The sequence below is a fragment of the Anopheles merus genome, chromosome 2L (genome assembly GCF_017562075.2).
Source record: "Anopheles merus strain MAF chromosome 2L, AmerM5.1, whole genome shotgun sequence".
Classification (NCBI taxonomy): domain Eukaryota; kingdom Metazoa; phylum Arthropoda; class Insecta; order Diptera; family Culicidae; genus Anopheles; species Anopheles merus.
In genome coordinates this window covers 47559505-47584370 of record NC_054083.1, presented here as the reverse complement: position 1 = coordinate 47584370, position 24866 = coordinate 47559505, and the positions used below count along the sequence as shown (strand labels likewise).

Sequence of the window (24866 nt, the reverse complement as noted above, 5' to 3'; positions counted from 1 at the left end):
TGTGTGCAATTTGCGGAAAAATGGGCAACAACCCAGCGAAAGCTCGCCATCTTTTTGCTGTCGAAACGTCATCCACCAAACCGGGGAAGGACCTTCGACGGTGGTGATCCGGAACCTTTGGATGATCAGGATTATCGGTTCCGAGATGATGAGACGATCGTGGCGGTGTGTAGCTGGTGGGGCAGTAAAGTAAATCGTGACCAAAGGAGTGACCAAAAACCATACTTTAAAGAAGGGGATGATGTGTTGTGGACGATCCCAAAAGAGTTTGGGATTGGATTTTGGGGACCGTGTTTTGTTTCGAAGTTTACTGGATGCAGGACAAAGAAGCTCGGGAGGAAAGTGAACAAGCGAACGGTGAAATTTATACAGCGCAATTGAGTGGATGATTAAGAACATCATCAAAAGGATTACCGATATCCTTTCGCTTTGGAGTCATTCCGTAGGTTCGCTTCGCCTTCGAAATTCAGTCCGTTCAGCTCTCTCTCCGGACGGGGACATTCGAGACACGACACTGGATATTGCGCAGATAATGGGCACGTCCTGCCTGTTGGCTGATTTCTTGAGACGGGAAGCTGGCAGAATATCTTCAGATGCTCAACCATCTAACGATGAGTCTATGCTTCTTACACTTTCTCCAAAAAAAACCCCAACCATCTCTTGAACGCTGTTTGAAGAAGTGCTACCGACCGCTTTTCGTACCTCATTTGTTTCGTCGGACGGACGGATTCTCTCCGTCTAGCTACGACCCCCGGAAACCCTCACCGAACGAAAATCGATGCGACAGAAAGGTTAGGTGCGACACACAAAACAAAACAACAAAAAACACCCACCCAAGTGGAAATGATCGGATTGTCCTTGAATTTCAGGAACACGGGAACCAAATTGGGACTGCGGGTTGGGGCGCGCACACGGGATTTGTTGGCTTAGGAAGGAAAAGCACACATTTCGGGAAACAATCACAACAATATACTACAGTGCGCAAGCAACAAAGAAAAAGGTACCGATGCGGTCCCCGGTATCGTGTCCCTTCGTTCCGACGTCACGGTCATCACCATCAAAATCATTCTCCAATGTTTGTTTTTTTTCCCCTGTTGTACCCCTCCTCGAAAAATCGAAGGCTTGGTGGAGCAGGGCTTTGACAGGTGATTCTTCTTCTTCAGGTTTTCAGATAAAGATAGAAGTGAATAGAAACGAAAAAAGGAAGCACACCATCACGAGCCTAGGGTAGCTACAGTGTACACACGCATCAGCAGCCCGAGTTTAGGATGATACTTCCAGGAAGGGTTCCGCAGATCGGCAGAAACGAAACAAAATCACCAATAAGTTACCGAAATTGGTCCATCGTAATTAAGTTATGGTAAAACGTACCAGGAAAGTACGCACCATGCACCTTTTTTCGGGCTAAAAATAAAACAAAAGGTCCATGCGAGCACACGTCGACTGGTCGCTTGCTACTCGGAGTTTGTTTTCGTAGGCATTTGAGTAAATGAAGTAAGCTTAAGTGTCGTTGCTAGGAGCAAGTTAATGTAAGACTGTTACGTTTTAATTCATACTTTAAAATTGAATGGAATAAATTCACACACAGCTATTTCAAAGCTGTTGTTTGTTGCTCTGTAATGGGATGGGATCCGAAGCCCTCCGAGGGATAACATAGGCTCTCCCATCCAACTCCTATTCCGACACGTCCTCGTCGTGCAGAGTGGTAACATGTGCCTTCATATATCCTAGCTTGGGTACACGGGCTAGATCCAACCCCTTGGGCGGATGGTGGCATATGGCGAACCAGGAGGGGGGTGGGTATCCCGGGAAACTGGGTGCCTGAACGTCGGGGGGGCAACCCGACGCTAAATAAAACGGCCACGTGGGCGCAGGGCCAGTCACCCAGTCCCATGGAACAACTGACTACAGAAAGCATCAGAAGGATACGAAACGGACTTAACGATACCGACCCAACGCAATGCCCCCGGACAACGATTAAAATGGGCTCATGGAACGTACGCACTCTTAGCAAAGCCGGAGCCTTGAAACAACTTGATGACGCCCTAGCCACATTGAGCATGGACCTCGTAGCTCTACAAGAGATTCGGTGGCTAGGGAACGGTGTGCACAACAGGCGTGGTAAGCAATGCTACGATATTTACTACAGCTGCCACGACCGCCACCACATGCTCGGAACGGGTTTCGCCGTAGGTCCCCGGCTGAAATCCGTAATCATAGATTTCAAGGCTATAAACGATAGGCTATGCACCCTGCGCATGCGAGGCAAATTTTTTAATATAAGCCTCATAAACGTTCACGCCCCTACCGAAGATAAAGAGGAAGAGGAGAAGGACCTTTTTTACGGCCGCCTCGCTAGAACTATAGATGCGTGCCCCAGGCATGACCTCAAAATCATCCTGGGGGACTTCAACGCAAAAGTCGGTAGGGAGCCAATGTACTGCCAATACACTGGCTGTCACAGTCTGCATGAGCACAGTAACGATAATGGTAGTAGATTGGTCCAGTTCGCCGCAGCGAACAATCTGGTTGTAGGAAGTACCAAATTTGCGCGGAGGGACATCCACAAAATGACGTGGGCGCACCCGGATGGCGAATCCTTCAACCAGATCGACCACGTGTTAATAAGCCGCCGACGACAGTCGAGCCTGTTAAACGTCAGAACTTATCGAGGAGCCAATATCGATTCCGATCACTACTTGGTTGGCTTAGTGATACGTTGTAGAATCGCCCGCCCCGCACCAATGGGGGCGGAGAAAACACGCAGCCTCGGCTCAACACGGACTCTCTAAGGAACATTACTGTCCAACAGGAATTCAAAGCCGCTTTAGACGAGTCTCTACTACCAGAAAACAGATATGAAACTACGAGCGAGAGGTGGAACGCTCTAAAAACAAAAATAATAAACTGTGCAAGAAATATACTCCCACCACGTCGTGGCAACACCAAATCTGGCTGGTTCGACGATGAATGCAGACAAGTGACCGAACGTAAGAATACTGCATACCGAGCAATGCAGCAACGGCATAGAACGCGGGCATGCGCAGAGGAATATTCACGGCTCAGACGCGAAGAGAAACGAGTTCACCGCTCTAAGAAGCATGCTTTGGAAGAGCAAAACATGCGGGAACTCGAGCAAACCAGAGAGGCGTACGGACCGACACGAAAGTTTTACCAAGCGATAGCAGGTCACCGAAACAACGTGGTACCTAAGGTAACCTGCTGTCGCAACAAGGATGGAGATCTGGTTAGTAACCAGCCAGAGGTCCTCTCGCGGTGGGCTCAGTACTTTGATGAATTACTCAACGACCAGTTAAACGAACAGCTAGAAGCGCCACTAGCAGATAGTGTCATGCTACTGCCACCTAGCATAGAAGAAACACGAAAGGCTATCCGTCGGCTGAAAAATAACAAGGCACCCGGAACCGACGGAATTGCAGCTGAACTGGTCAAGAATGGAGGTGCACGACTAGAAAACGAGATTCATCAAATTGTTACTGAGGTGTGGGATAGCGAATCGATGCCTTGTGATTGGAATCTCGGCATCATCTACCCCGTATACAAGAAGGGAGACAGGTTGGACTGCAACAACTACAGGGGTATTACGGTGTTGAATACCGCCTATAAAATATTCTCCCTGATCCTTCAGGATCGCCTTGTCCCGCACGTCGAAGAGATAGTAGGAAACTATCAAAGAGGATTCCGAAACGGAAAATCAACCACTGATCAGATCTTCACCATGCGGCAGATCTTGGAGAAGATGGCTGAATACAAAAACGACACATACCATCTCTTCATAGACTTCAAAGCCGCATACGATAGCATAGCCAGGGTAAAACTGTACGACGCTATGAGCTCATTTGGAATCCCGGCCAAACTGATAAGGCTAGTTAGAATGACTATGACCAACGTCACTTGCCAGGTGAGGGTGGATGGAAAACTCTCAGGACCTTTTGCTACCACCAAAGGTCTGCGCCAGGGGGACGGGCTTGCCTGTCTCCTATTCAACTTGGCGCTAGAGAGGGCCATCCGCGACTCGAGGGTGGAGACTACGGGAACCATCTTCTATAAGTCAATCCAGATCCTGGCATACGCTGATGATATAGACATCATTGGTCTGCGGCTCTCCTATGTAGCAGAAGCCTACCAAGGGATTGAGCAGGCGGCAGAGAGCCTCGGATTGCAGATAAACGAGGCAAAGACCAAACTGATGGTGGCAACATCAGCGGACCTACCAATAAATAATCCGAATCTACGTAGGCGTGACGTACAGATAGGTGAACGCACTTTTGAAGTCGTCCCACAATTCACCTATCTTGGGTCAAAGGTCAGCAACGACAACAGCATGGAAGCTGAGTTGCGCGCAAGGATGCTGGCTGCCAACCGGTCATTCTACAGCCTGAAAAAGCAGTTTACCTCAAAGAACCTGTCGCGACGGACGAAGCTGGGACTATATAGTACCTATATAGTACCAGTACTCACATACGCCTCTGAGACATGGACACTGTCCAAATCTGACGAAACCCTCTTAGCCGCGTTCGAGAGGAAGATGCTCAGAAGGATACTTGGCCCCGTATGTGTGGAAGGACAATGGAGGAGCCGCTATAATGACGAGCTATACGAGATGTACGGCGACCTCACTGTCGTACAGCGTATAAAGCTCGCCAGGCTCCGGTGGGCTGGCCATGTTATACGCATGGAAACGGACGACCCAGCCCGTAAAGTCTTTTTAGGCCGTCCACAAGGACAGAGGAGGCGTGGTAGGCCCAAATTGAGGTGGCAAGATGGCGTGGAGGCGTCCGCCATTAAGGCCGGGATAACGGACTGGCAGACGAAGGCGCGAGACCGTGAGCGGTTTCGGACACTCCTGAGGCAGGCCAAGACCGCAAAGCGGTTGTAGTGCCGGATAAGTAAGTAAGTAAGTGTTTGTTGCTCATTTCATCGCCTAACAATGCCAATAATTTTCATAACGTTCGATCAATATCCAAATACAATTTTTGGGTTGAAATTGAGGCTCTTCACAATGTATACATTTATCTTCAAATCATTTAATGATCATTTTCAATAGTTGCGTAATGATAGCAGCACAACTTAGCGATGATCTGTGATTGATTTATGTACATGTAAACTTTATAGATAAGTCAGACACTCTTGTATGGTAAAGCTCAGTGCTAGATTTGAACGCAAGACGGGCATGATCTGTTGGGCCGTACAACTTGAGACTGTACTACCGAACCGACCAGTAAACATCGCATTGAATTGAGACAAAAATAGTGAGACTGAGAGTGAGAATGAACGAGGAAATTTAATCCTGCAAGTGAATGTATGGACACAGCCCAGCCTGGAGTGATGAAAATAAAACCCTTCACTTTTTATTCTATTTTTATGAATAAATTAATTATTACTTTATTCACTCTGTATAAGCAAGTAGAAAGGATCCCAAAAGAGTGCGTTACTGGTCGGCGCTGAGCACTGGTGGATTAACACAAGTGGAGGCTCTAAGCAGTTAACACGAAGGTAGGCCTTTCTGAAGAGTTGACCCAAAAGTTGTATGAAGAATTCTAAATCAGAGAGGCATTGAGAAGCAAATTTACAAGTGAGCGAAGGTGGATTCTTTTTCTCGGCCCCCCCGTGGGCCCTTGGGGCTCCACGCGACCGCTTACTTCTTAATCCGCCCCTGGCGCTGAGAGAGAGAGAGAGAGTGAGTTGAATCCCAAGGAATGAGGTCTCTATTCAGCCAGGAAAAGAGTGCGTGATATGAATCCACAATCAGTGCGTCTCTAATCGGCACAGAAAGTAGATGAGCGAGTTGGATCGAAAAGGAGTAATGGCGAAATGTAAAGATGGGTTGTATAGTGCATTACTAGTTAACAATCTTTAAACAGTGAGTTTAACATTCTAATCCCTGCAGCCAATCTTCTATTTTGATTCAAATCACTGAAAAGAGTAAGTATTCTCATCGCTAGTTCTGAGATTGCTTTCGTCTCGAATTCGGCTTTAAGGTAAATGAACGCCAGCGATTACAGTTTTCTCGAAAAATATTTACTTGAACAGTTTTTCCTATTGAATGCATCTACTAATGATCGAGTTACCGCTTTTGATAAACTTCCGTAGTTACTTTAAAAACTCGAGCCTAAAGATATCATGTCTCAGTTTTTTATACCTTTACCAAAACTTTCTCCCGCATCCACCTATAGCATTCAAAGAGGCCAAACATCGGAAAAGCTCCATAAACTACTCACGTAAATGATACAAAAAAAACCCCTACTACGGGGTACACACCAACCGGCACACGGCAGGAAATCGTTAATACTTCAAACGCGTGCAAAGTTTGTGTGTGCACACCGTCGGGAAGGAAGGGCAGTGTCCGCGTGCTAGCGTGAAAACGGAAAAGCGCGAAACTTTCCACCGATGATGCATGGGCAGCAGGGCTACTGCCGTTGGTTGTTAGTTGCTGCACTAGCTCCTGCTGTTTTCCCTGCCAGCCTTGCCTAGGTGGCGCTGTATTTCTCACTTCTTTTTCTCTTCTTTTGCAAAAAAAAAAACGGGATGCAGTGCGCCCCGTGTACGTTCACACTACGTTGCAAGCGAACGTTATTTTAATACACACACGCCCCATCGCTATCGCCGGTGCAAAAGCCAAAGCACACACAAAGGAAGGTATTCCCCACATATGCGTGAAATGAGGGAGCGGGGCGACAGACTTTATCTTAACTCACCTGCAGCAGAGTTGGTGTTGTTTCGAAATTAATATTACTTTTGTTGTAAGCACTACGGTGCACTACGGTTTTGCAGGCAAAGTTTCGATTCGAAAAGCGGATGCACTCATCCTGCAAACAAAAACACACTCACACACACATAGGCAAGCGCATTCAAAACCGGAATGATATCGGGACCGGAAGCCGGAAACAATAGCCCTAGCTTAGCCACACGAACCGGAAGCCAGCGTATGAACGGGCGTGGCACAGAAAAAGGGGAAAGAGCAGGGAGTCTCCGTCCCATTTCCCTGCCGACGCCATTTGCTGGTGCATCTCTTTTAACTGCTGTCGGTCGGTCGTTTGTATGCGTATGGCTGAATGCACGTATTTGTCTTATCGATTATCGCGGCCGATCGCTAGATTGCTGCTGCGCCGTTGTTTTCAAACTCCGAAGCGCCTTTTGTGTTTTGTTCCGAAGCGCTATTCACACGCAATCCATCCGCAGTATGTGTGCATGTGTGTGTTAAATATTGCAGGATGCAGTTTGCACGCGGATGAGCCTTTTGGTTTGTACATAGCAGAGAGAAGCGATATTGATAACAAAAGTGCTTGGTTGATAATTTAAGCTCCTGCGGTTGGACTAAACGCGATACAAGTGTGCTGATGCCTTGTGATTTAGCGTGGCTCGTTTGGACATTATTCTTGTTGGAGAAGCCCATTTTGTGGTGGTCCAATCAAATCTGGCCTTTATTATTTTGTAACTTAGTTTTCAGGAAGTTAATGCAATACTTTTCCCGCCATTTGGCAGCGGATTAAATGACATTCAATCCAATTTAGCTGACAGCGCGCACATCGACTTCAGACGTTTACTCGTTAAACGGGGCAACTAACTTTTGCCGTGTCCAAACTGCCTTTATTTTGTCAAACTTCATAGCTCATCCTGACGTGAATTAAGCAACTTCAAATCCTTCGTCAAAGTGTTGCAGCAAACGGAGAGAGAGAGGCGAGGTGAGTTTGGTACTCGCCTGCGCGCACCACTCCTTAGCGGAATGCGCGGTTTCGCCCCCGATGGATGGATGGATGGAAACGCTTTTGTGCTTTTTTAATTGCTTTTTACCGCCGCATCCCGATAATGACCCTTTCAAAGTGGTTAAAAGTGAACGTTTTTTGCTTCCTTCCCCCCACGGGTTCGGAATCGCATACAGCGCGCAAATGGTTAGAATAGCGTGAAAGTGGCAAACGGAACCTCACCATTAACGCTCATCAAACATTAAAAGCTATCAATTTGGTTCACCACTCGTGGCGTTTTCCAAGTGGGGATGGAGATTCACTCACTCCCTGGTTATGTTTTTCTTTTGCAAAATGTTGCTTTTAATTGTGGAAAATCGCGCTTCATTACCGCAACCGGTTCATGCGACCGTTTCATGAAGCCGAAACAAAGTGGGATCGAAAAATCAATCTTGATCAACTGCTTCCGAAGCATCCTTTGAAGCTAAGAATGTGTTTTTGTTCGCTGTGACATTTCAGTGTATTATCAACTTTCTTGGAAAATGTATCGATTTATTCTGTATCGAAAATGTATCACACCCACAAAGGCACTGGAATTCGCACCGGTCATAATTTCTGCTTCTTTTTCCGTTGCTGTTTTCTTCCTAGAAGCCCTCCAGGTCCAGGTTGTCACGGTTCGGGGCGTTCATCAAATTCGTAATTCAGTCCCCAATGCGACACAAGCGAGCAGTCGTGCGTTCAATGTGTGTGTGTGTGTGTGTGTGTGTGTGTGTGTGTGTGTGTGTGTGTGTGTGTGTGTGTGTGTGTGTGTGTGTGTGTGTGTGTGTGTGTGTGTGTGTGTGTGTGTGTGTGTGTGTGTGTGTGTGTGTGTGTGTGTGTGTGTGTGTGTGTGTGTGTGTGTGTGTGTGTGGTGTGTGTGTGTGTGTGTGTGTGTGTGTGTGTGTGTGTGTGTGTGTGGTGTGTGTGTGTGTGTGTGTGTGTGTGTGTGTGTGTGTGTGTGGTGTGTGTGTGTGTGTGTGTGTGTGTGTGTGTGTGTGTGTGTGTGTGTGTGTGTGTCACTGTGTTCAATAATAATTGAAGTGTTTCGGAGGAGCATTTTGATTAAAAAAAAGGCAATGTCAGAAGACCTTTGCTTTGCTTTGTGGGCGACATCGCTCAATGTAGGGGGGCCCGTTTTTTTCTGTAACGGAGCAAAAATCAATACCAGTACATTGAATTAATTACGAGTCTGTGAAAATCGGCCAGCGGAGCTTGCAGAATTGCTTTGGTGTATAGTTACGCCTCGGTAGAATCGAGAGGCACAAAAAAACGGGAAAGAAAACGACCTAACGGGCAGACCTTTCCGGGTGATGAGCAGCAAATACACCAAAACGAACCGGACTAAAGGTGCCGAAAATTGAGTTTGATGAGGCGTCGGTGAGGGTCGAGAAAAGCGAGTGAGGGAGAGAGAGAGAGAAAATGAAAAAGACATTCATGAATCGTGTGGGCCATCTATTCACGATCGTGGCCGGTTCGGGTGGCATTCCATTCCACTTTTTATTTGTTTCTTGTGTGTGTGTGTGTGTTCATTTGCTTCAAGTGCAAAAGTAACTGTGACATCCCCGTCGGTAACTTACAACGGAGTGCGAGCGGTGAAAGTGATGGAAATGTGAACGCCCCCCCATGGAGACGCCTGGTGGTTGAGGTGGAACTAATTCGCAAACCAGAAGATGGATGATGAATATTAAGAAACTTCTTCTGGCGCTCTATTTCGGGCGGTCGGTCGGTCGGTCTCTCTCTCTTATTCCACTTTCGCATACCGAAACCAATCTCATACGGTCCGAAACCATTTTCTCCGGGGATGGGCTGGGCGAGCAATAAATTACCGATGTGCTTGGATTGGAAGTTTGCTGACTTTTGGAGTTTTCGCAGGGCAAAGACGCATAACGCGGGCTACGGGGACGGCAAAGAAGCATTCACTAATTACTGGCACATGCTGGAGAGAGATGCTGGAGCTGCCCGAGTGCACAGTAGGGCCGGGTCAGAGCCACCGATATTGACGCACCGGTTGACAAAGGTACACACCACCCAAAGGTCGGGATGAATGTGTTTGATAACTGCAGCCGAACACTGCTGCTAAGTAGTCTATGGCAGAGCCCACCGCACTCGGTACTGCTAAGTGAGAAGCCGGACGGAAAGTTCATTACTTGCAAAACTTACCTCTGTGACGTATGAGGGCTGCAGGAATGTGGGCGAATATTCATTAATGTCAATCACGGAGATATGTACGCTCGCGCTGAAACGGAAGGAAGAATTGGAGAGAAAGCGAGTGAGAAAAAAAGTTTTTGGGATAAGAAATTCGTAATCGTAATCAGTCCTGCCAACCAAAAAAGCAAAAACAAAACAAAAAAAGAACAGCATGGGTTGCCGTGGATTTAACTCGAAACAAGGAGAGCGAAATCTCCAAAGATACCAAAGTGCCGAATAACTTCGTGCGTTCGGCTGGGTGGAAGGATAAGCACAGACGTACGCATCAAGTAATTTCTAGCAAAGCTTCCAGGGAAGTTTAGCGCAATGGACGGGGAAACATTGCGACGGGAGAAAGTGCTTCGATATTTCGCCTGTCAGATAAACTTTCGGTTCGGTGTCTCCGCGGAGTGATTGAAGTGAAGAAGCCTTGGCGATGTGCGAAGTGGAACGATGGGAGCGAACGTAAATAGAAGAAGCAAAAAGGTGGACGGACCAGCACAAAACAAGCTCTACATGCGCGATTGCTTGTATGTCGCTCGCTTGTTTTTGGAGTACGTACGTACGTACGGTGGTACGTTCCGCGGCGCTTTTATTGCCGTGATTGCTGACATGAAAAGTAGGCGCTAGCAACATTTTAATGGAACACATTTTTCACAACTGCTGAGCAATTTAAGGTCGACGTTTGCTGCTCGGCTTGAACGCACGTTCGGTGCGGCGAGAATAGATGTTAAAGTTAGGTGGAAATAATTGAACAATTTTGGTTGATTGTATAAAAAAAAACAAATTTCATGTTTGAGCGCCTAAAGTTATGCAATTCGTAGTGCTTTTTGGATTAATAGGGGCATGTCAATTGAGTTGCTGGATTCGTAACGAAATAAGACTTGTCAGCCTATCTATTAGATAAATGAAACACGATTCGTTCGAGTAGATATTAAAATGTAAAAAATAGTTTTAAATGTAAACGAAATAGGCAACATTTGTTCATTAATTTTACTCCGTATCATTGCGCCTGCTGAACGCCAGAAGGTATGCAATATGATGTACTTTTAACATAATAGATTATCTCATAAATTAAGATGCAAATCTAGCCAAGCAGCTTCAAAATGGCTTCAAAATTAACAACATGTGCGGCGATTGAATTATTTCATGTCGAGAAAAATGAAGAGTTAAAACGTCATTACATTGAAATATTTCACGTAAAAAATCAAAACATCGTTTTTCCATACATTATAGAACAATTGTTGCTCTTACCTCTTCGAATGTGATCCATCGCAGAAAACGGCGGTAATGTCAAATTTGTAGTTTTTCCGCTTTTCGCAGTTCAGTGTCTTTTTTGCTTTCAGAATGCCAAGCTCGTTCACAAGCTCAATCTGGAAAGAGAATACAAAATACAGCAAATTACAGGCATTAAATCACGCGTACATTAATTTCTACCGTACCGATCGAAAATAACAGACCCAACAATAAATAATAGCTAACAAAGGCAGCAACAGGGGAAATACTTATGTCACCTTTCCTCCTTCCCTATCCCCTATCCCCATGGGTGGAATCACAAATTTATGTTCTGAAAAAAATATTGATTATTCGACAGAAACACCAAACAAAACAGCACACAAGCAATGATAGATGCGGCGGCTGGATGGCATCGTTCGATTGTTTGAAATTTAAATAGTAAGTGGAAAAAGCACACCCACACACACACACACATACACCTACATCCTCTCCTGCTGTGCAAACACTCATGCATCTTTGCGTAATTGTAAAATTGATGCATCGCCTGTTTTCCCGCGTGTTTATCGGTGGCATTACGATGTGAAAGGAAAACAGATGAGCGAAACAAAAGTAATACCCACGGGCAATCATAAATTCATTTCAGCGCTTTTTTTTACTGACCCATTCGTACCATCAGGGATAGTGTGGGGGAAAAAAACACGAACGGACATGCATCTGTTAATTGCAGATATGAGTTTTTTTTTGTTCCTCGATGAGCCACGGTGTGTTGTGCTGCCACGGTCGTCTCCCAGTTATTAATGTTTTATTTTTGTCAGTACAGGCGGGCCATCGAAATCGCTGAACGGCTGCAGCATAAAAGGACAGCTCAGTTTGGTTGGATGTTCAGTCGATGGCCAATTCGCTATCGTAAGGGGCGATGGGCCACGCTTATTTTACCGCTCAAACAAAAGCCCACTGCAATGTGTGAGCGATTGCGGGCGAAGAGTGCGCGCGAAAGAATTACAAAAACAAACGAAGAGTGAAAGACAAAAAAACACATAACACAACCAATCATCAGCGCGAGCATAAAGCGCACAGTCGTTTAAATAACGCTCGATATCGTTGTTGGGCAGTGGCAGAGAGTGCACACGCGTGGCGTGGATACAATTTTGCATAATTGCAAAATTCGGCACCGGCTACCGAAACGCGAAAGCAAATGAAGCGATCGGAGTTACATAAAAAAAAAACAAAAAACAAAATGAATTTTCGATAGCTCACAGCTACTGCCAACAGAGAATTATGCACCACTCTTTTTTTTTTGTGGCAGCACAAAACTCCCGAAAGCATGTGCGGGATATGTTGTCTCGACATTTATTTATGCGCAAAGTTGACAAAACTCCGCTTTCGAAACTTGCAATCGACACCAACTGGATGGAATGCGCCGCCGCGGGGCGTATAGATCAGACCGTGAAAGCGTGGCGATGCTAAATATTGTGTGAGGTTAACTAACTCGCTCCCCCCGAAATGGTAACGGCCTGAGAGCAATTTGATAAATTAATTAAGCTCTGTAAAATTGCTTCTCGAATTGTAGCAACTGTGAGCATTTGGCGAAGGGATGTAATTCAAACCGAAGCCACCGGGTTTGAAAAGATGCAATTAAATTTAATAGCTTTACTAGATGGGATAAAGTATGCCAATAATTACGCAAACTGAATGTTGGCTCGATTGAACGAGACGAAAGAAAAGCGATATGGAAATATGAAGTTGAATAACAATCAACTAATTTGCTATCATCCATTTCGCTAGATTGCTATCCAAATCTTAACTGCCAGCTTCGAAACCTGCATTCTTGAACGTTCTGTGCGAGAAAATAGACTCACAGTTAATCCCGTTCCAATCTTTCACCAATTTAACCTCAAGGCACGATTGCATCCATCGCTCTCTCTCTCTCTCTCTCTCTCTCTCTCACTCTCTCTCTCTCTCTCTCTCTCTCTCTCTCTCTCTTACTCTCTGCCGAAAAGCGCAACCATCGTCCCGAAAACTGTAACACCAACGTTCAACTGTCATCTCCAAACACCGTGCGCTGCCGGCGTGTGTGTAGGAATGGAATGCGCTTAGAAATGGGCGTCCCGGGGCCACTCACCGCACACGTATCGCTCGCTGACGCACACGAAGGCGCGCGCGCGCGCCCAAGAACGTTCACGGGAATTTCACGTTCCTTCATCAAAATGCTAATCCGAACGCAATCCTGGTCACGGCACCGTACTGTGTACCTCTCTATCCCCATCACACGCTGCTTGCCATGCTCCATGTTGCAGTTGTTTTCTCGCTGCAGGGTTTGATTTTCTTCCCTCCCCAACGACGCGTGTTTCCAAATCGGGTCTCCCCGCGACAACAAAAGCCCCTCCCTCCTCTCCTTCCCTTCCCACTCCAACGCTAAGGTGCCATCGAAACAAATCCATTTTAGTTATTTGATTCACGTCACGACAGGTGGTGCACCGGTGATTCGAAAGCGATTAAAAATAAATTGATATTCTATCTTCTACAGCAAGCAACAGCGGGAAGATTAAAAACTTCTACTCGCAGGGCCTGAAGCCCGTGTTGGGTTACGCTTTAATGTTTTCTTAGGAAAAGGTACAAGGGGGTTGAGAGCCGCTCCGTGTTGTTCACCTTCCTTGTGCTGCTGGATGCTGCAGATGAGTGTTTCAAGTTGTAACATAATGTGCCGCTTGTGTCAAACGTCATCAAAGGCGGTTCGATGGCTTTCTCCGGCAGTTTGAGCATTGCTAGCAATAGAACCATAGCGTAGTAAGAGCATTTGCGCAGGGAACAGCTCACACTAATGTTTTGACTCGAATGGGGTTGGGGGACGCCCTCATTTAATTTTGAAACAACTAAACGGAAATAGACTCAACGCGACGGTTATAGCAAAAGGGCAAAGCAAAGGATTGGTGTGGAGGTAATTAAAATTGCTAGAATAGAAGGGTGGATAGGGAACCAGGGCGTTTACACTAACTCAAACGCCCTTTGCGATATGCCCTCATACAGCAAGAGGGAAACTATCCTTTAGTAAACGTGGAATTGAGCCGCTTAAAATACTTGGAAAGGTATTAAACGATAATTTTGGGCTCAAACGTGACATTTGTTTGCTATTTCGGAGCATGAGTATCAAACATTCAAAATTCCAACACATATCCAGCATATGAACTCCAGCTCCAGAACATGTTGCATTAATAGTTTGCTTTTATTTTGCTCTCCCTCCCACACAAGGACCTCCTCGCACCTCGCGGCCCCTATACGTTGTCCGAGAAGTCAAGCAGAATGTATAATTAATTAATTGTTGCTTGCATAATTTGCCACTTTCATCAAACATTTGCGCGAACACGTGTCAGCGGAACAGCAACCCCCCCCCCCCCATGCTATAAGCCCTTCACTTTTAGTGAAAGATCCCGGTTTTAAAACCCACCCCTGCCCTGGACTGGGCAGCCTGAAAAAGGTGATGGATATTAATTTTGCTCCACACCATTTTGTCCCTGGGTGTCCCTTTTGTTTGGCTTTGCGAAAGTAAGTGCCATCGAAATAAATTAAAATCTAATTTAGAATATCACATGTGCGAGTGTGTCCCAGCGCTATCGTCACCACACAGTATGGTGCTCGTGTGCTGGGGTTCTTCTTAAAATCCCAAAAAAAAAAACAATTGAGGTTCGAGCGAATTGCAACCTTAAAACCACTAATGGGCAAGATAGGAAACGGGGTTTGCAGGCTAAAGTGTTTCGCCAAAGTGTACAACAGCGAGCCGTGAACAGTGGAAAGCGAGTCACCCAATAATCGTTTGTCGTGTGTCGCCAAAGCGGCAAAACCGTTTGCCGCCGCCACCCGGCTGCGGGTAAGGAGGAGTGCTCTTGAAGAAAGTGCACCTAATAACGGCACAGGCACTGCTAACGCTACGCTCCGTGCTTGGGCGGTTTGTTAATTGTTCATTTAAATGCAATAATACATCTGCTACTGTGTGTGCTCGGGCTCGAATGCCAGGAACGTCGTCAGGTCGCAATGCCATTTTCTATTGCCGGGGGGAAAAAGCAAGCAACCAGCCAAGCTACCGTGTGCAGCAGCACCTGTATTATCAACCTGAGCCTGCTTTTCCGGACATTAAATTAACGATCCTGTGGGCTGCTCAAGGGAGCGGAGAGAGAGAGAGAGAGAGAGAGAGAGAGAGAGAGAGAGAGAGAGAGAGAAATGAGATGAAAGGAGAGATTCTCTCAGAGCCTGACGCCGAACCTGTCGGTAGACCACACAATAACGTTCCACCAACACGCCATTCTCCACACGGAGCTCCCAGGGTTGCTGCGAGATCGCCCACAATATCGCGCTTGGCACACCGCAGACCACAGGACGTCACAAGGCATCGGGCACATCCTGCACACCACCACTACCCTTGATACTATAGCAACGGTTGTTGTGCGGTATTGCCGGAGTGTGCATAATCGGTTTGGCACCGATTCTCTCCACCACCCATTGCGTGCACCCACTGACGACACACGGAGGACCAGAGCTCACCATCAAACCATCAAACCGGCGTTTTGTGTTATGGATAATAAATTATCTGCCAACTGCGGCTGCGTCCGAAAGGGAGGAAAGGAAGGCGAATATGCTTGCAGAACGCGCGAGAGCGACCCCGGGGGACGGGGTGATAATTTTTCATGCAGCCTAAGCAAATGTCGGACATGATGAGTCCTCAGAAACGCCCGGACACTTCGATCCTTCGCCGTGACCCGTGACGGAAGGTTTCGGGGCAATGAAAGAGAGAGAAAAAAAGGACAATGGAACGGACAAGTGGATCGTGTTTACTTGTTTTTTTTTTGCTGTTAGCTTCACCGGAGAAAAGGGCATGAATGATTGAGAACCGTAGCGTCATCTTGGGGCATCACCGCCTTTCAGCCCTTTTTCCCAAAATGTTACGTATCAAATTCCTTACATCACACACGCACCGACAAGGGGGAGTTTGCTAAAAAATGTCAATTAATTGAACATTCCTCGTTTTCCAATTAAACTTTTAATAAAAGCACCCAAAACACACTTGGGCTGACATTTAAATTGCGCAGCACAGCTCCAAGTGGTGCCCAGCAAAGTTGCTTTCCGCTGCAGAAAGTTTCACTTTGTTTACGAATGAATTTAATATTTTTCCCTTCCCCTTAACAGCTTTCCGTTATTGATTTGCTTCGGAAGCACACATACAGAGGTCCGTTTCATCTCGAGAGGTTTTCCCTGCTAATGGTTGGCGCTATAGAATCGCCTTTATACAGACATCTCCCTCTCCAGACTTAAACTTGTACCTTCTAGAAATTGGAAAAGTGAAATTTCTTAAACGAGAAAACTCCACACCACAGAGGGTGTGGGGTACAATTACCCACTGGAAGAGGAAAGAAAGGGAGAGCCGTAGTTGCAAACTTGAGACGTTCGGCGGACTCCCTTTGCGTCATCAAACTTAGCAGCCCCATGATGTACCCATGATGTTCCAACCATTCGTCACCGGGGAAGCTGCCGGGAAAAGCTTCACACCTCCCTAGAGGCTTTCTTCGCCGGCCCACAACATCCCCCCCCCCTCCCTGCCAGGGTCACGTGGATGCCTAGCAACACTTATGCTAATGATCAGGGAAGGCCGTGGAGGCTTTGCTGTCAGCACAGTCGTCCCTTGTTATATGCTCTATTCCCCTACCATATCTTGCTTGGGTACAGGAAACAACGCGCGAAGGAAGTCTGTGCACACCTTCGCCTAAGAGCATTGGACACGCTTTCACACCGACACACCGACGAAAAAATGGCACGACCTTCACAAGTTACAGTTCTTGGTGGGGGCGTACAGATGTTGTGCGTTGTAAAACACGCAGAATGTAAAAAAAAGAAATGAAAAACACACAAATTCCGGTGGGAGCTCCTCATTATTGTGGACATCAAGGAATAATCATTTGCGCTAATTACCGGCCAACGCAATGCCACCGCCGGGGGGAGGTGCTCTCTCCCGGGGTACGGTACCAGGAATCCAATTTTGAAGATCCTAACAAAAAAATGCGACCGCTTCCCAAAAATACAGCAAAAAAAAAGCGCCTTTTCGTCCCAGTTCCGCAGCCATTTCCGGGGCCATCGTTAGTGGTGGACAAATTTGGTTCGTTCGTGCCGGGTGGATTCGGTGCTTTAGGCTAAGGGGGAAAGTTTGCATACATTTTGGCTACAGTGTGATGAAAGTAAAACAGATCCCCCTCCTTTCTTAGTCCCACCCCAAACCGGTGGAACAGAAGGAAGGAAGCTCGCCAGCCCTTATCCATCCCCGGGCGCTTAGCAGCAATTTCAAGTGGATTTTGTCAGTAAATACGATACCGTTTAAAGAAGAGCACGGTAAGCTGGTGTGTCGAAACTAGCGGGGGAGCGGGAGGAGGATTTTTTCGTACTTGATGGACCTTGATGGACGTGGGCAAAGAAGCGACGCCAAAGACCCGAAACTCAGCATGGTACCGGTGGCTGCTCTCGAGCAGATGAAAAGGATGAAGTTTCTTATCTCGTGTCCCCAAGAGGTTATCCTCGAACTCCTCGAAAAAGAGAGAGAGAGAGAGAGAGAGAGAGAGAGAGAGAGAGAGAGAGAGAGAGAGAGAGAGAGAGAGAGAGAGAGAGAGAGAGAGAGAGAGAGAGAGAGAGAGAGAGAGAGAGAGAGAGAGAGAGAGAGAGAGAGAGCGAATGCTCGGCGAGGAAAGTAAAAACAGATTACGATGCTGACGGCATAAGAAATGTGCTGAAAACGACGATGGTCTGTGGACCACCTCCTCGGTTGGAAGCGCTCGCAAGAAGGAAGTGGTTATGTTTATAAAAAAAACCATCCCAGACAACGGAGGTGTACAGTGAAAGGAGGAAAAAATGTCCAACAGATTCCACCTTTCTTCAGCGAAGCAATTTCTGTCACCGTGCCGTGGACGGACATTGGCTATTTCGGCGCGCGGAGAAGGCACGAGACGACGAACCCGCACCACCGCCGGGTTGATATATGACCGTGCTAAAAGTGAAGTTAGTCGAATTTCATGGACAAGAGACGTTTCGCTTTCACAAACGAATGGGCGAAAATGGCAACCCGGTCGCGCTTCACCCGGTCCCCGCCCCATTGGGGCACGTAGGAATTGGCGACGAAAAATGCACAAGATGGTGACACGTGCGCGCCCGCGCGCTCGACTTTTCCGGCAAATCGTGCCACTTTTGCCAATAACGCCCGATGGGCCAAGTGTTTCCACTTCGTTATCGATAAGAAATCGCGCTTGAGCCTTCTTATAACCGGGGGGAGGTTTGCCTCGTCTGACGCCGTTTCGTAGCGTTACGGGCAGAAGATTATTGATTTTTCCAGCAAATCAAGCAACAATTGGTATTTTTCCCTTATGTGATGGTTATTATTATTCAACGGTGCACGCGATGGCACGCCAAAATGGAAGTAACGAATGGAAGCTTACCTGAAAGGGAATTTCCTTGTTCTTTTTGATTATGTGAAAGCCGCAGATTTTCGTCTCGTCCACCTTGATCAGTGGCGTGATCTCGACGAACGTTTCATTTTCCTTTATCAAGCCGTGGTACGAGTTTTCCAAGACGCGTTCTGCAACGAGAAGAAAGTATTGGAAAGGTAAGTTAAGTTAAGAGAGTTAAGTATTTATTATTATTTAGTAGGGAAATACTTGAGCTTATTAAAACAAAAAGTAATGGAATTGAAAGTTACAAATTTATGTAGATACCAATTCCTAAAATGATTTGCAGCAGGACAGGATACCTGACAAGGCTCAGGAGTACACAAAAACACAGAAATACAATATACACACACACACTATTTAATTTCCCAAATCCAACATCCAACCTGTAATGATGCGGCATCGGCGTGTTAATAATTTGTACTGTTTGCAATTATCAAAGCCCTTCGAACACGAAATTACTGCGCACACGGATGTTTGCTGTTCGCCATTTCCTATTGCTCTGATTTCCAGTGCAGGAGCTTTCCATCAATATCGTTTGACACGCATCAGAGAAAGCACGATGTTTCCTTTTGCCGTGCGTATTACATTCTGGCCGGAACAAGCGCTCCAAGCCCCGTGTTCTGGCACAAGCGCCCGGTGCAGTTATGCACACATTGCAACTCTAGGAATTGAGAACATTAGACTGCCAGACCGACTACCACCATTTGCGCGGTACTGCACAATCGATATTGCTTTCATTTCCTCCGCGATAGTTCCGCCATTCGGACGCACTGGAAGTACACTGGAAGTGAATAATTTTCTCGCAAACCACCATGCATGCATTTTCATTGCATCTGTTATCACGGGTATTACATTTTTCCCAGGAAACTGTCGCACGGTGAACACGGCTGTAGTAAGTACACACATGTTGGCATGTTGCGGCCCTGTTTGGCGGCGGTGGCTATCGATATTCATTACGCGACCACAAATATTTTCCCAATGTAATTGGAAGCGGCAAACATTATGGGGTGGCGTGTGTGGCGGAGCGTTAATTTTGGCGTCCGACTTCGTTTTATACAGGTTCATGTTCAACCAATTCCTGGACGGAAAAGGGGAAGAGCTTTTAATGAGGCAAAACTCATCCGCAAAGCATCATGTTCCTGAGGACAAGCATCGGGAATGATGTAATATTTCCAATTCTATTTCGAAATAGTTTTTAAATAGTAAAGTTAATAGTTTTCTAATAGTAAAGAAGTTTTAGATTAATATTATATTTTTGTTTATCAAAAACATTACAGTAGCCCAAAGCCAAAGGACCCAATATCATGGAAACATCTAATCCCAACACTGCTGTAAGTATTTTTTTTCTTGCCATTTTACTTCAGGTACGGATTAGCGCTTCCTCAGCGCGAAATGAAGCACACGGAAATCCCCTTTTCTGATTTATTGTAAACCCCGAGCCCCGAATAAATCAATCAAGCAAATAAAACGCTCGCATCAATCCTCACTAAAAATGGAGCTTAACTTACTTTTGGACCAATCGATCGCATCAAACGAGCGAGAATCCTGTCTGAGCTGAGATTCCTTTCCAGTGACGGGGGAAAAAAAAACAAACTCCACTTCCTGCGTCAAACGCTCTTTAGCACCGTCGCCTTAGCGCTACAGCGGGCGATCGGCTACATCGTGCTAGCAGTCCTGCCCCTTAGGATCAATCGATTGTTTCCGGTAGTGTTGAGCAAATTTGTCCGCACAGGAAATGGGCGGACTAGAGCAAAAAAAATGGTTCGATCGGAAAAAGGATGGATTCGAAGAAAAATGGATGGCATAAAACGTACACATAGGAAGTGTGCGTAGGGCGTCTGCGATGCGTGCGTGGAGATTAACTGGAAACTGATAGGAGGTTTGACCCCCAGCACCACGTCCATTTCTGGCTTGGCACCACGAAGTTTGGACGTCCATTTCTAGCTGAAGCAAATAGACAGCTTTTCTGGGGGAAAGCTGTATTCGAAAAAGGGGCGCAAATTGAAATATAAAAACTGTATTGCAGCATTTTAATTACTTGCGAGCTGCTTCGAGCTGTCGATATTAGCTGCAACTTTTGCCATTTATCGCTGGATTTATTTGTGCTCAATGCGGATTTGACGTATCAAAACCATATTAGATGGGTTTAACAAAAAAAAAAAGAACACTCCAACCATAGACCGAAAGGTTCACAGAACAGAAACAAAAATCAATAAACGAACAAGCAGTTCAGCAACAAGGAATGTCTGCTGCTGCCAGAAGGAATCGCACTTTGGCTGGGAATTAAAACAGATTACGTGCCCTGTGCGCCCGACTCCGAGAAGGGCAGTGGCCGGCCCCGAGGTTGATTTATATCGCTTGTGCCCTCCTGCTCTTTCTCCTTTTCATTGGCTTTGGCAACATTTCTTTTCTGCACTTCTGGTTCAATTTTCACGCCTCCAGGTTTGGTTGGCTGGGCGCAACCCAGCATATGCGCGTAAAACTGAAATCCTCAGCTTAGCACCTTCTTAAACGGGGCTGGGTGTGGGATTGGTGTGTGCAAACAACACCCGCTGGTGGCGCAATGGGAGCTGATCGATACCGGGGAACTACCGACCAACCAGCTGCTGCAAGGTGTCGACAACGTCCGCCCGACCGACCTGTACAACCGTAAAAGTGCTGAAAGAAGTTAAAAAAGAAACCCCGTGTGCCGTGTGTTGTGGAAGAAGTGTCGAATTGAACGGTTTGGAGCGAAGAAAACTGTGCAACATCGAAACGGAAAGTGTCAACGGTTGTTTGCTGGCGAGTGTTTCCTTTTCTTTTTTGTTCGCACCAGTTTTGCTGACGTGGTCGAATTTGAAGGGTAATGTGTATCGGTTTATTTGTATGTAGCGCAGGTTATGTCTTAGCAAAAAAAAAGCAGTTTGAAATTTGACGGCCAGCAGCCCTTCGGGGAATTGTTTTATTTTTTGTTATGTTGGCATGCTGACTTACTGATAATTGCATAATTATGTCTACACTTGGTATTAAATACGTTTAGCTCCCCTTTACTAAAGTGAGACCATGAAAACTCCGTATCATTTGAAACGTTAAAAAAACAATGAAATAATACAATTTGTTGATGCCATGACCAGGATATCATTAAGCGAAAACTTCAATTTTTCTTTTGTAGATGAATCACATTCTTGCAAGATGCTGCAAGAGAGCAAAACAACCATCACCGCCAAGACCGTTAGTGTGAATCACACCACCCCAAAGAAGCAGAAGAAGAAGAAGAAGATCAAACCAAACCGATGTCCAACCCTCGCCACAAAGACACAAAACGGACTAAAAGTAGAACACTTTTAAAAAGCAAAGTCCAATAACCAAACCATAAAATCTACACCCGCAGCAGCAGCCGCCCCAGTGTGATGTCCGTTCTATCGTCGATGCAGCCACCCAACCCCCTTTATGCGGGTGCAACGGCAGAGGCAAGCAGAAAAGACGATCGTCGTTGCCCAAAAATAAATGACAGCGCGCGCGCCACGGCGACACACGGCACCGGGGCAAACACCCACCGATAGATTAATTCCGAAACAGAGAAAAAAAGTGAACCTAAAAACGGAATAGAGTGGCAGCAACTGAGCGGCGGCTGAGGGTGGCGCAAGAGCAAATGTCGCTCCAAGTGATGACTGCAGGCACACGCTGTCACTTCCGACCGACACCGTCCATACACACGCTCGTAGGCGTTTTGGTGAGAAGCGAGACACCAAAGCGTATTCCACGGGAACGTGTGCGAGCGCCTGCGGTGCGCCTTTGCACGTAGAATCTTATTTTTTTTCACGGGTGGAGTAACCGAAAAGATATTCTCGAAACAACGTGTGGCACGTGGGAAAAGGCCCAAGGCGAGAGAAAAGTATCCCAAAGCCCTAATACAAAAGACAAAAAAAAAAAAAAAACTACGGGGAAAAATGGAAAGAGCATCCAAATTAGATATCTGTTTTGGGGTCAGTATTAATCACCTATTCAAGCGTGCGGACATAAATCAATGTCTCCGCGAGCGAGCGGTGAAGTTACACCGTGGAACGTCAACGCGCAGTGTATTTATCGAGGGCAGAGGGGAGTCTCGTCGATAATGCTGCGCTCTCCGGGAGTGTTAGTTAAGACACCAACCCAACACCACCAAGGGCACGATTACGAATGATGGATGCGCGTTCGGGGCACGGGTTTTTGGTGCCTTGCTGTTGGAGGGGATGATGTCGAACGTAATTAGCAGCCATTTGTAGCCCGTTAAAGGTGACCATTTTTTCAAGGCGGAAGAGTCAAGCCAGAGAGCATTCAACAAGTTTTCAAACGAGCGCGTAACACCCGCACAGCTAAAAACTGTACTTTTGTCATGCAAATTGCATACCTTGGCTGGGTGGAAAATGTTCACAGTTAACGCTGTATCCAATACGCATTAAAAAAAAGCGCCCAAAATTGTAGGCAAATTACATGCGGTAAAACTTTCCTCTTTTACAAGATTATTCATAGCTTGTTTCGCTTTTGTTTAAACAAAATTAGCATTTTAAAGCATCAAACACACACACATATACACCTTACACACGCTGGGACGGTCGACATGCAAGACGGAAAGAAAAATAAATAAAATAAACTCTAGGATTCTTGCTGAATTTAAACTGCATCTCTCCGCAGGATAACGTACGGAAAAAAAACTCCGTCGCGCCACAGTGTGTGATCGCCAAAGCTCATGATTGCATTTATTTAAATGAGCTGCACCCCCATTAGCTCGACCCATCGCTCGCAAAGGGTTCTTGGTTATGAATAATAAAACATTCTCACTCGTGGACACGGAAGGCGCCGAGAACCGGTGCGGTGTTGTTCTTTCGCGTTGTAACGATCCGCTCCCGCTTCGCACAACATTTTCACAAATTTCCTGTGCCCCTTTTTATTGTGGCAGTAAGGGCAGGGCAGGGTCCTCTTGGGATGTTGCGCTCTAGGTTTTTATGATTTTGTGTGCCCTTTTTCTTCTACCCCTCACTCTCACTGTGCGAACTATTCAACCGGGAAGCTGCTCTGTGTCGGAGACGGCAGCGGCGCGCACAGGACGGAAAACGTGTCTGCAATAGACTATTGACTAATTGTTGAGCTGACAGCAAAAGGGCACCGTCGACCGAGAATGCCGTTTGAGGAACCAGGGGAAGATACAGACCCAACACAGGGCGACAGCGACGCGGGAAAACCCCCCCTGTCTGAGAAGCTGTGTGTGTGTGTGTTTGCCTGCTCTTTCTCTTTCTAAGCATTTATGCAAATAAGGTGCTTCCCGTTTGCGAGCTTTCCGGCGACTGGTAGAGCGCTTTGTGCGGGCACCCAACCCAACAAGGGTCGTCCTCGGCCGAGTGGACAAGTGGAAGTTAAAGGACTGCTGGCCAGCTTTTCCCACTTCCCACCTCACTTTCAGTTGTGAAAAATCATCTTCCATCATCATTCACGTTACCGCTACGACATCTACGACATCATCGGGGCACACATACAACCATCTACTCACACACACGCACACAATAAACACTCTTCATCCCATTGTGTAAGCTGAAGAAGACTTGTGTCTTCGCTAGCTCTCTGCAAAGCGGGCAACCGCAGAAGACAACAAGGCGGGCGTGTGTGTGTGTGTGTGTGCTTGTAAGTTTACAAGCAAGCAAGCAACAAAAACAACAAAAATCACCACAAATAAAACAACAGCGTCGACAGCAACAGAGGGAAAGTGGCGGGTGCAAACACTGGAGAGCTTTGCACAATCGTTTTACATACATAATCCCGCGTCTAATGTTGCTGCATAAATTGTGCTTTCCTGGTAGAGTTTGTGTCGCCCGGGCCGGCTACGTTCGCGGCTTTGTACACGTTTTCTTCAGAGGCCCGCTTGCGATGTACAACAAGCCAACTCCTTCTCCTCTGCTCCCACAAAGCTAAGCAGCACCCTCGGGCGAAGGCAAGCAATATACATTTGCTTCAGCCTGGTCGAGTTTTTGCGATGGGATCAGTTTAAATCCTTGCCCGCACCGCGATTTAAGCCCGTTTGCGCGCGAGAGACAATCTTGCAGCATTATTCGTTGGCGACATTGCAGGCAGCTGTTTGTTGCACTCAACATCCAGCTGCATCCCATTGTTTAATGCAGACATTGCCAAAGTGCATTAGTAATTTGAGTTTGAGTGTCGCTGAGTGCATTCTGCGGAAGGATCACGTGAAAGTATGGACATGAGTAAA

At 46.5% G+C, this 24866-nt stretch overlaps 1 protein-coding gene across 13 annotated transcripts in view; it reads right to left on the bottom strand.

Annotated features, from left to right (window-relative positions):
- The window catches only part of LOC121594881 (calsyntenin-1), a 96917-nt gene that overhangs the window by 20655 nt on the left and 51396 nt on the right, over positions 1 to 24866 (bottom strand). For all 13 annotated transcript variants that reach the window (XM_041918665.1, XM_041918656.1, XM_041918652.1 and 10 more), the window contains exons 3-5: positions 18635 to 18774; positions 11187 to 11305; positions 9906 to 9981 (exon numbers count right to left, since the gene is read on the bottom strand). In XM_041918665.1, the coding sequence (XP_041774599.1) occupies positions 9906 to 9981; positions 11187 to 11305; positions 18635 to 18774 (335 nt within the window). The remainder of the gene's footprint in view (positions 1 to 9905; positions 9982 to 11186; positions 11306 to 18634; positions 18775 to 24866) is intronic.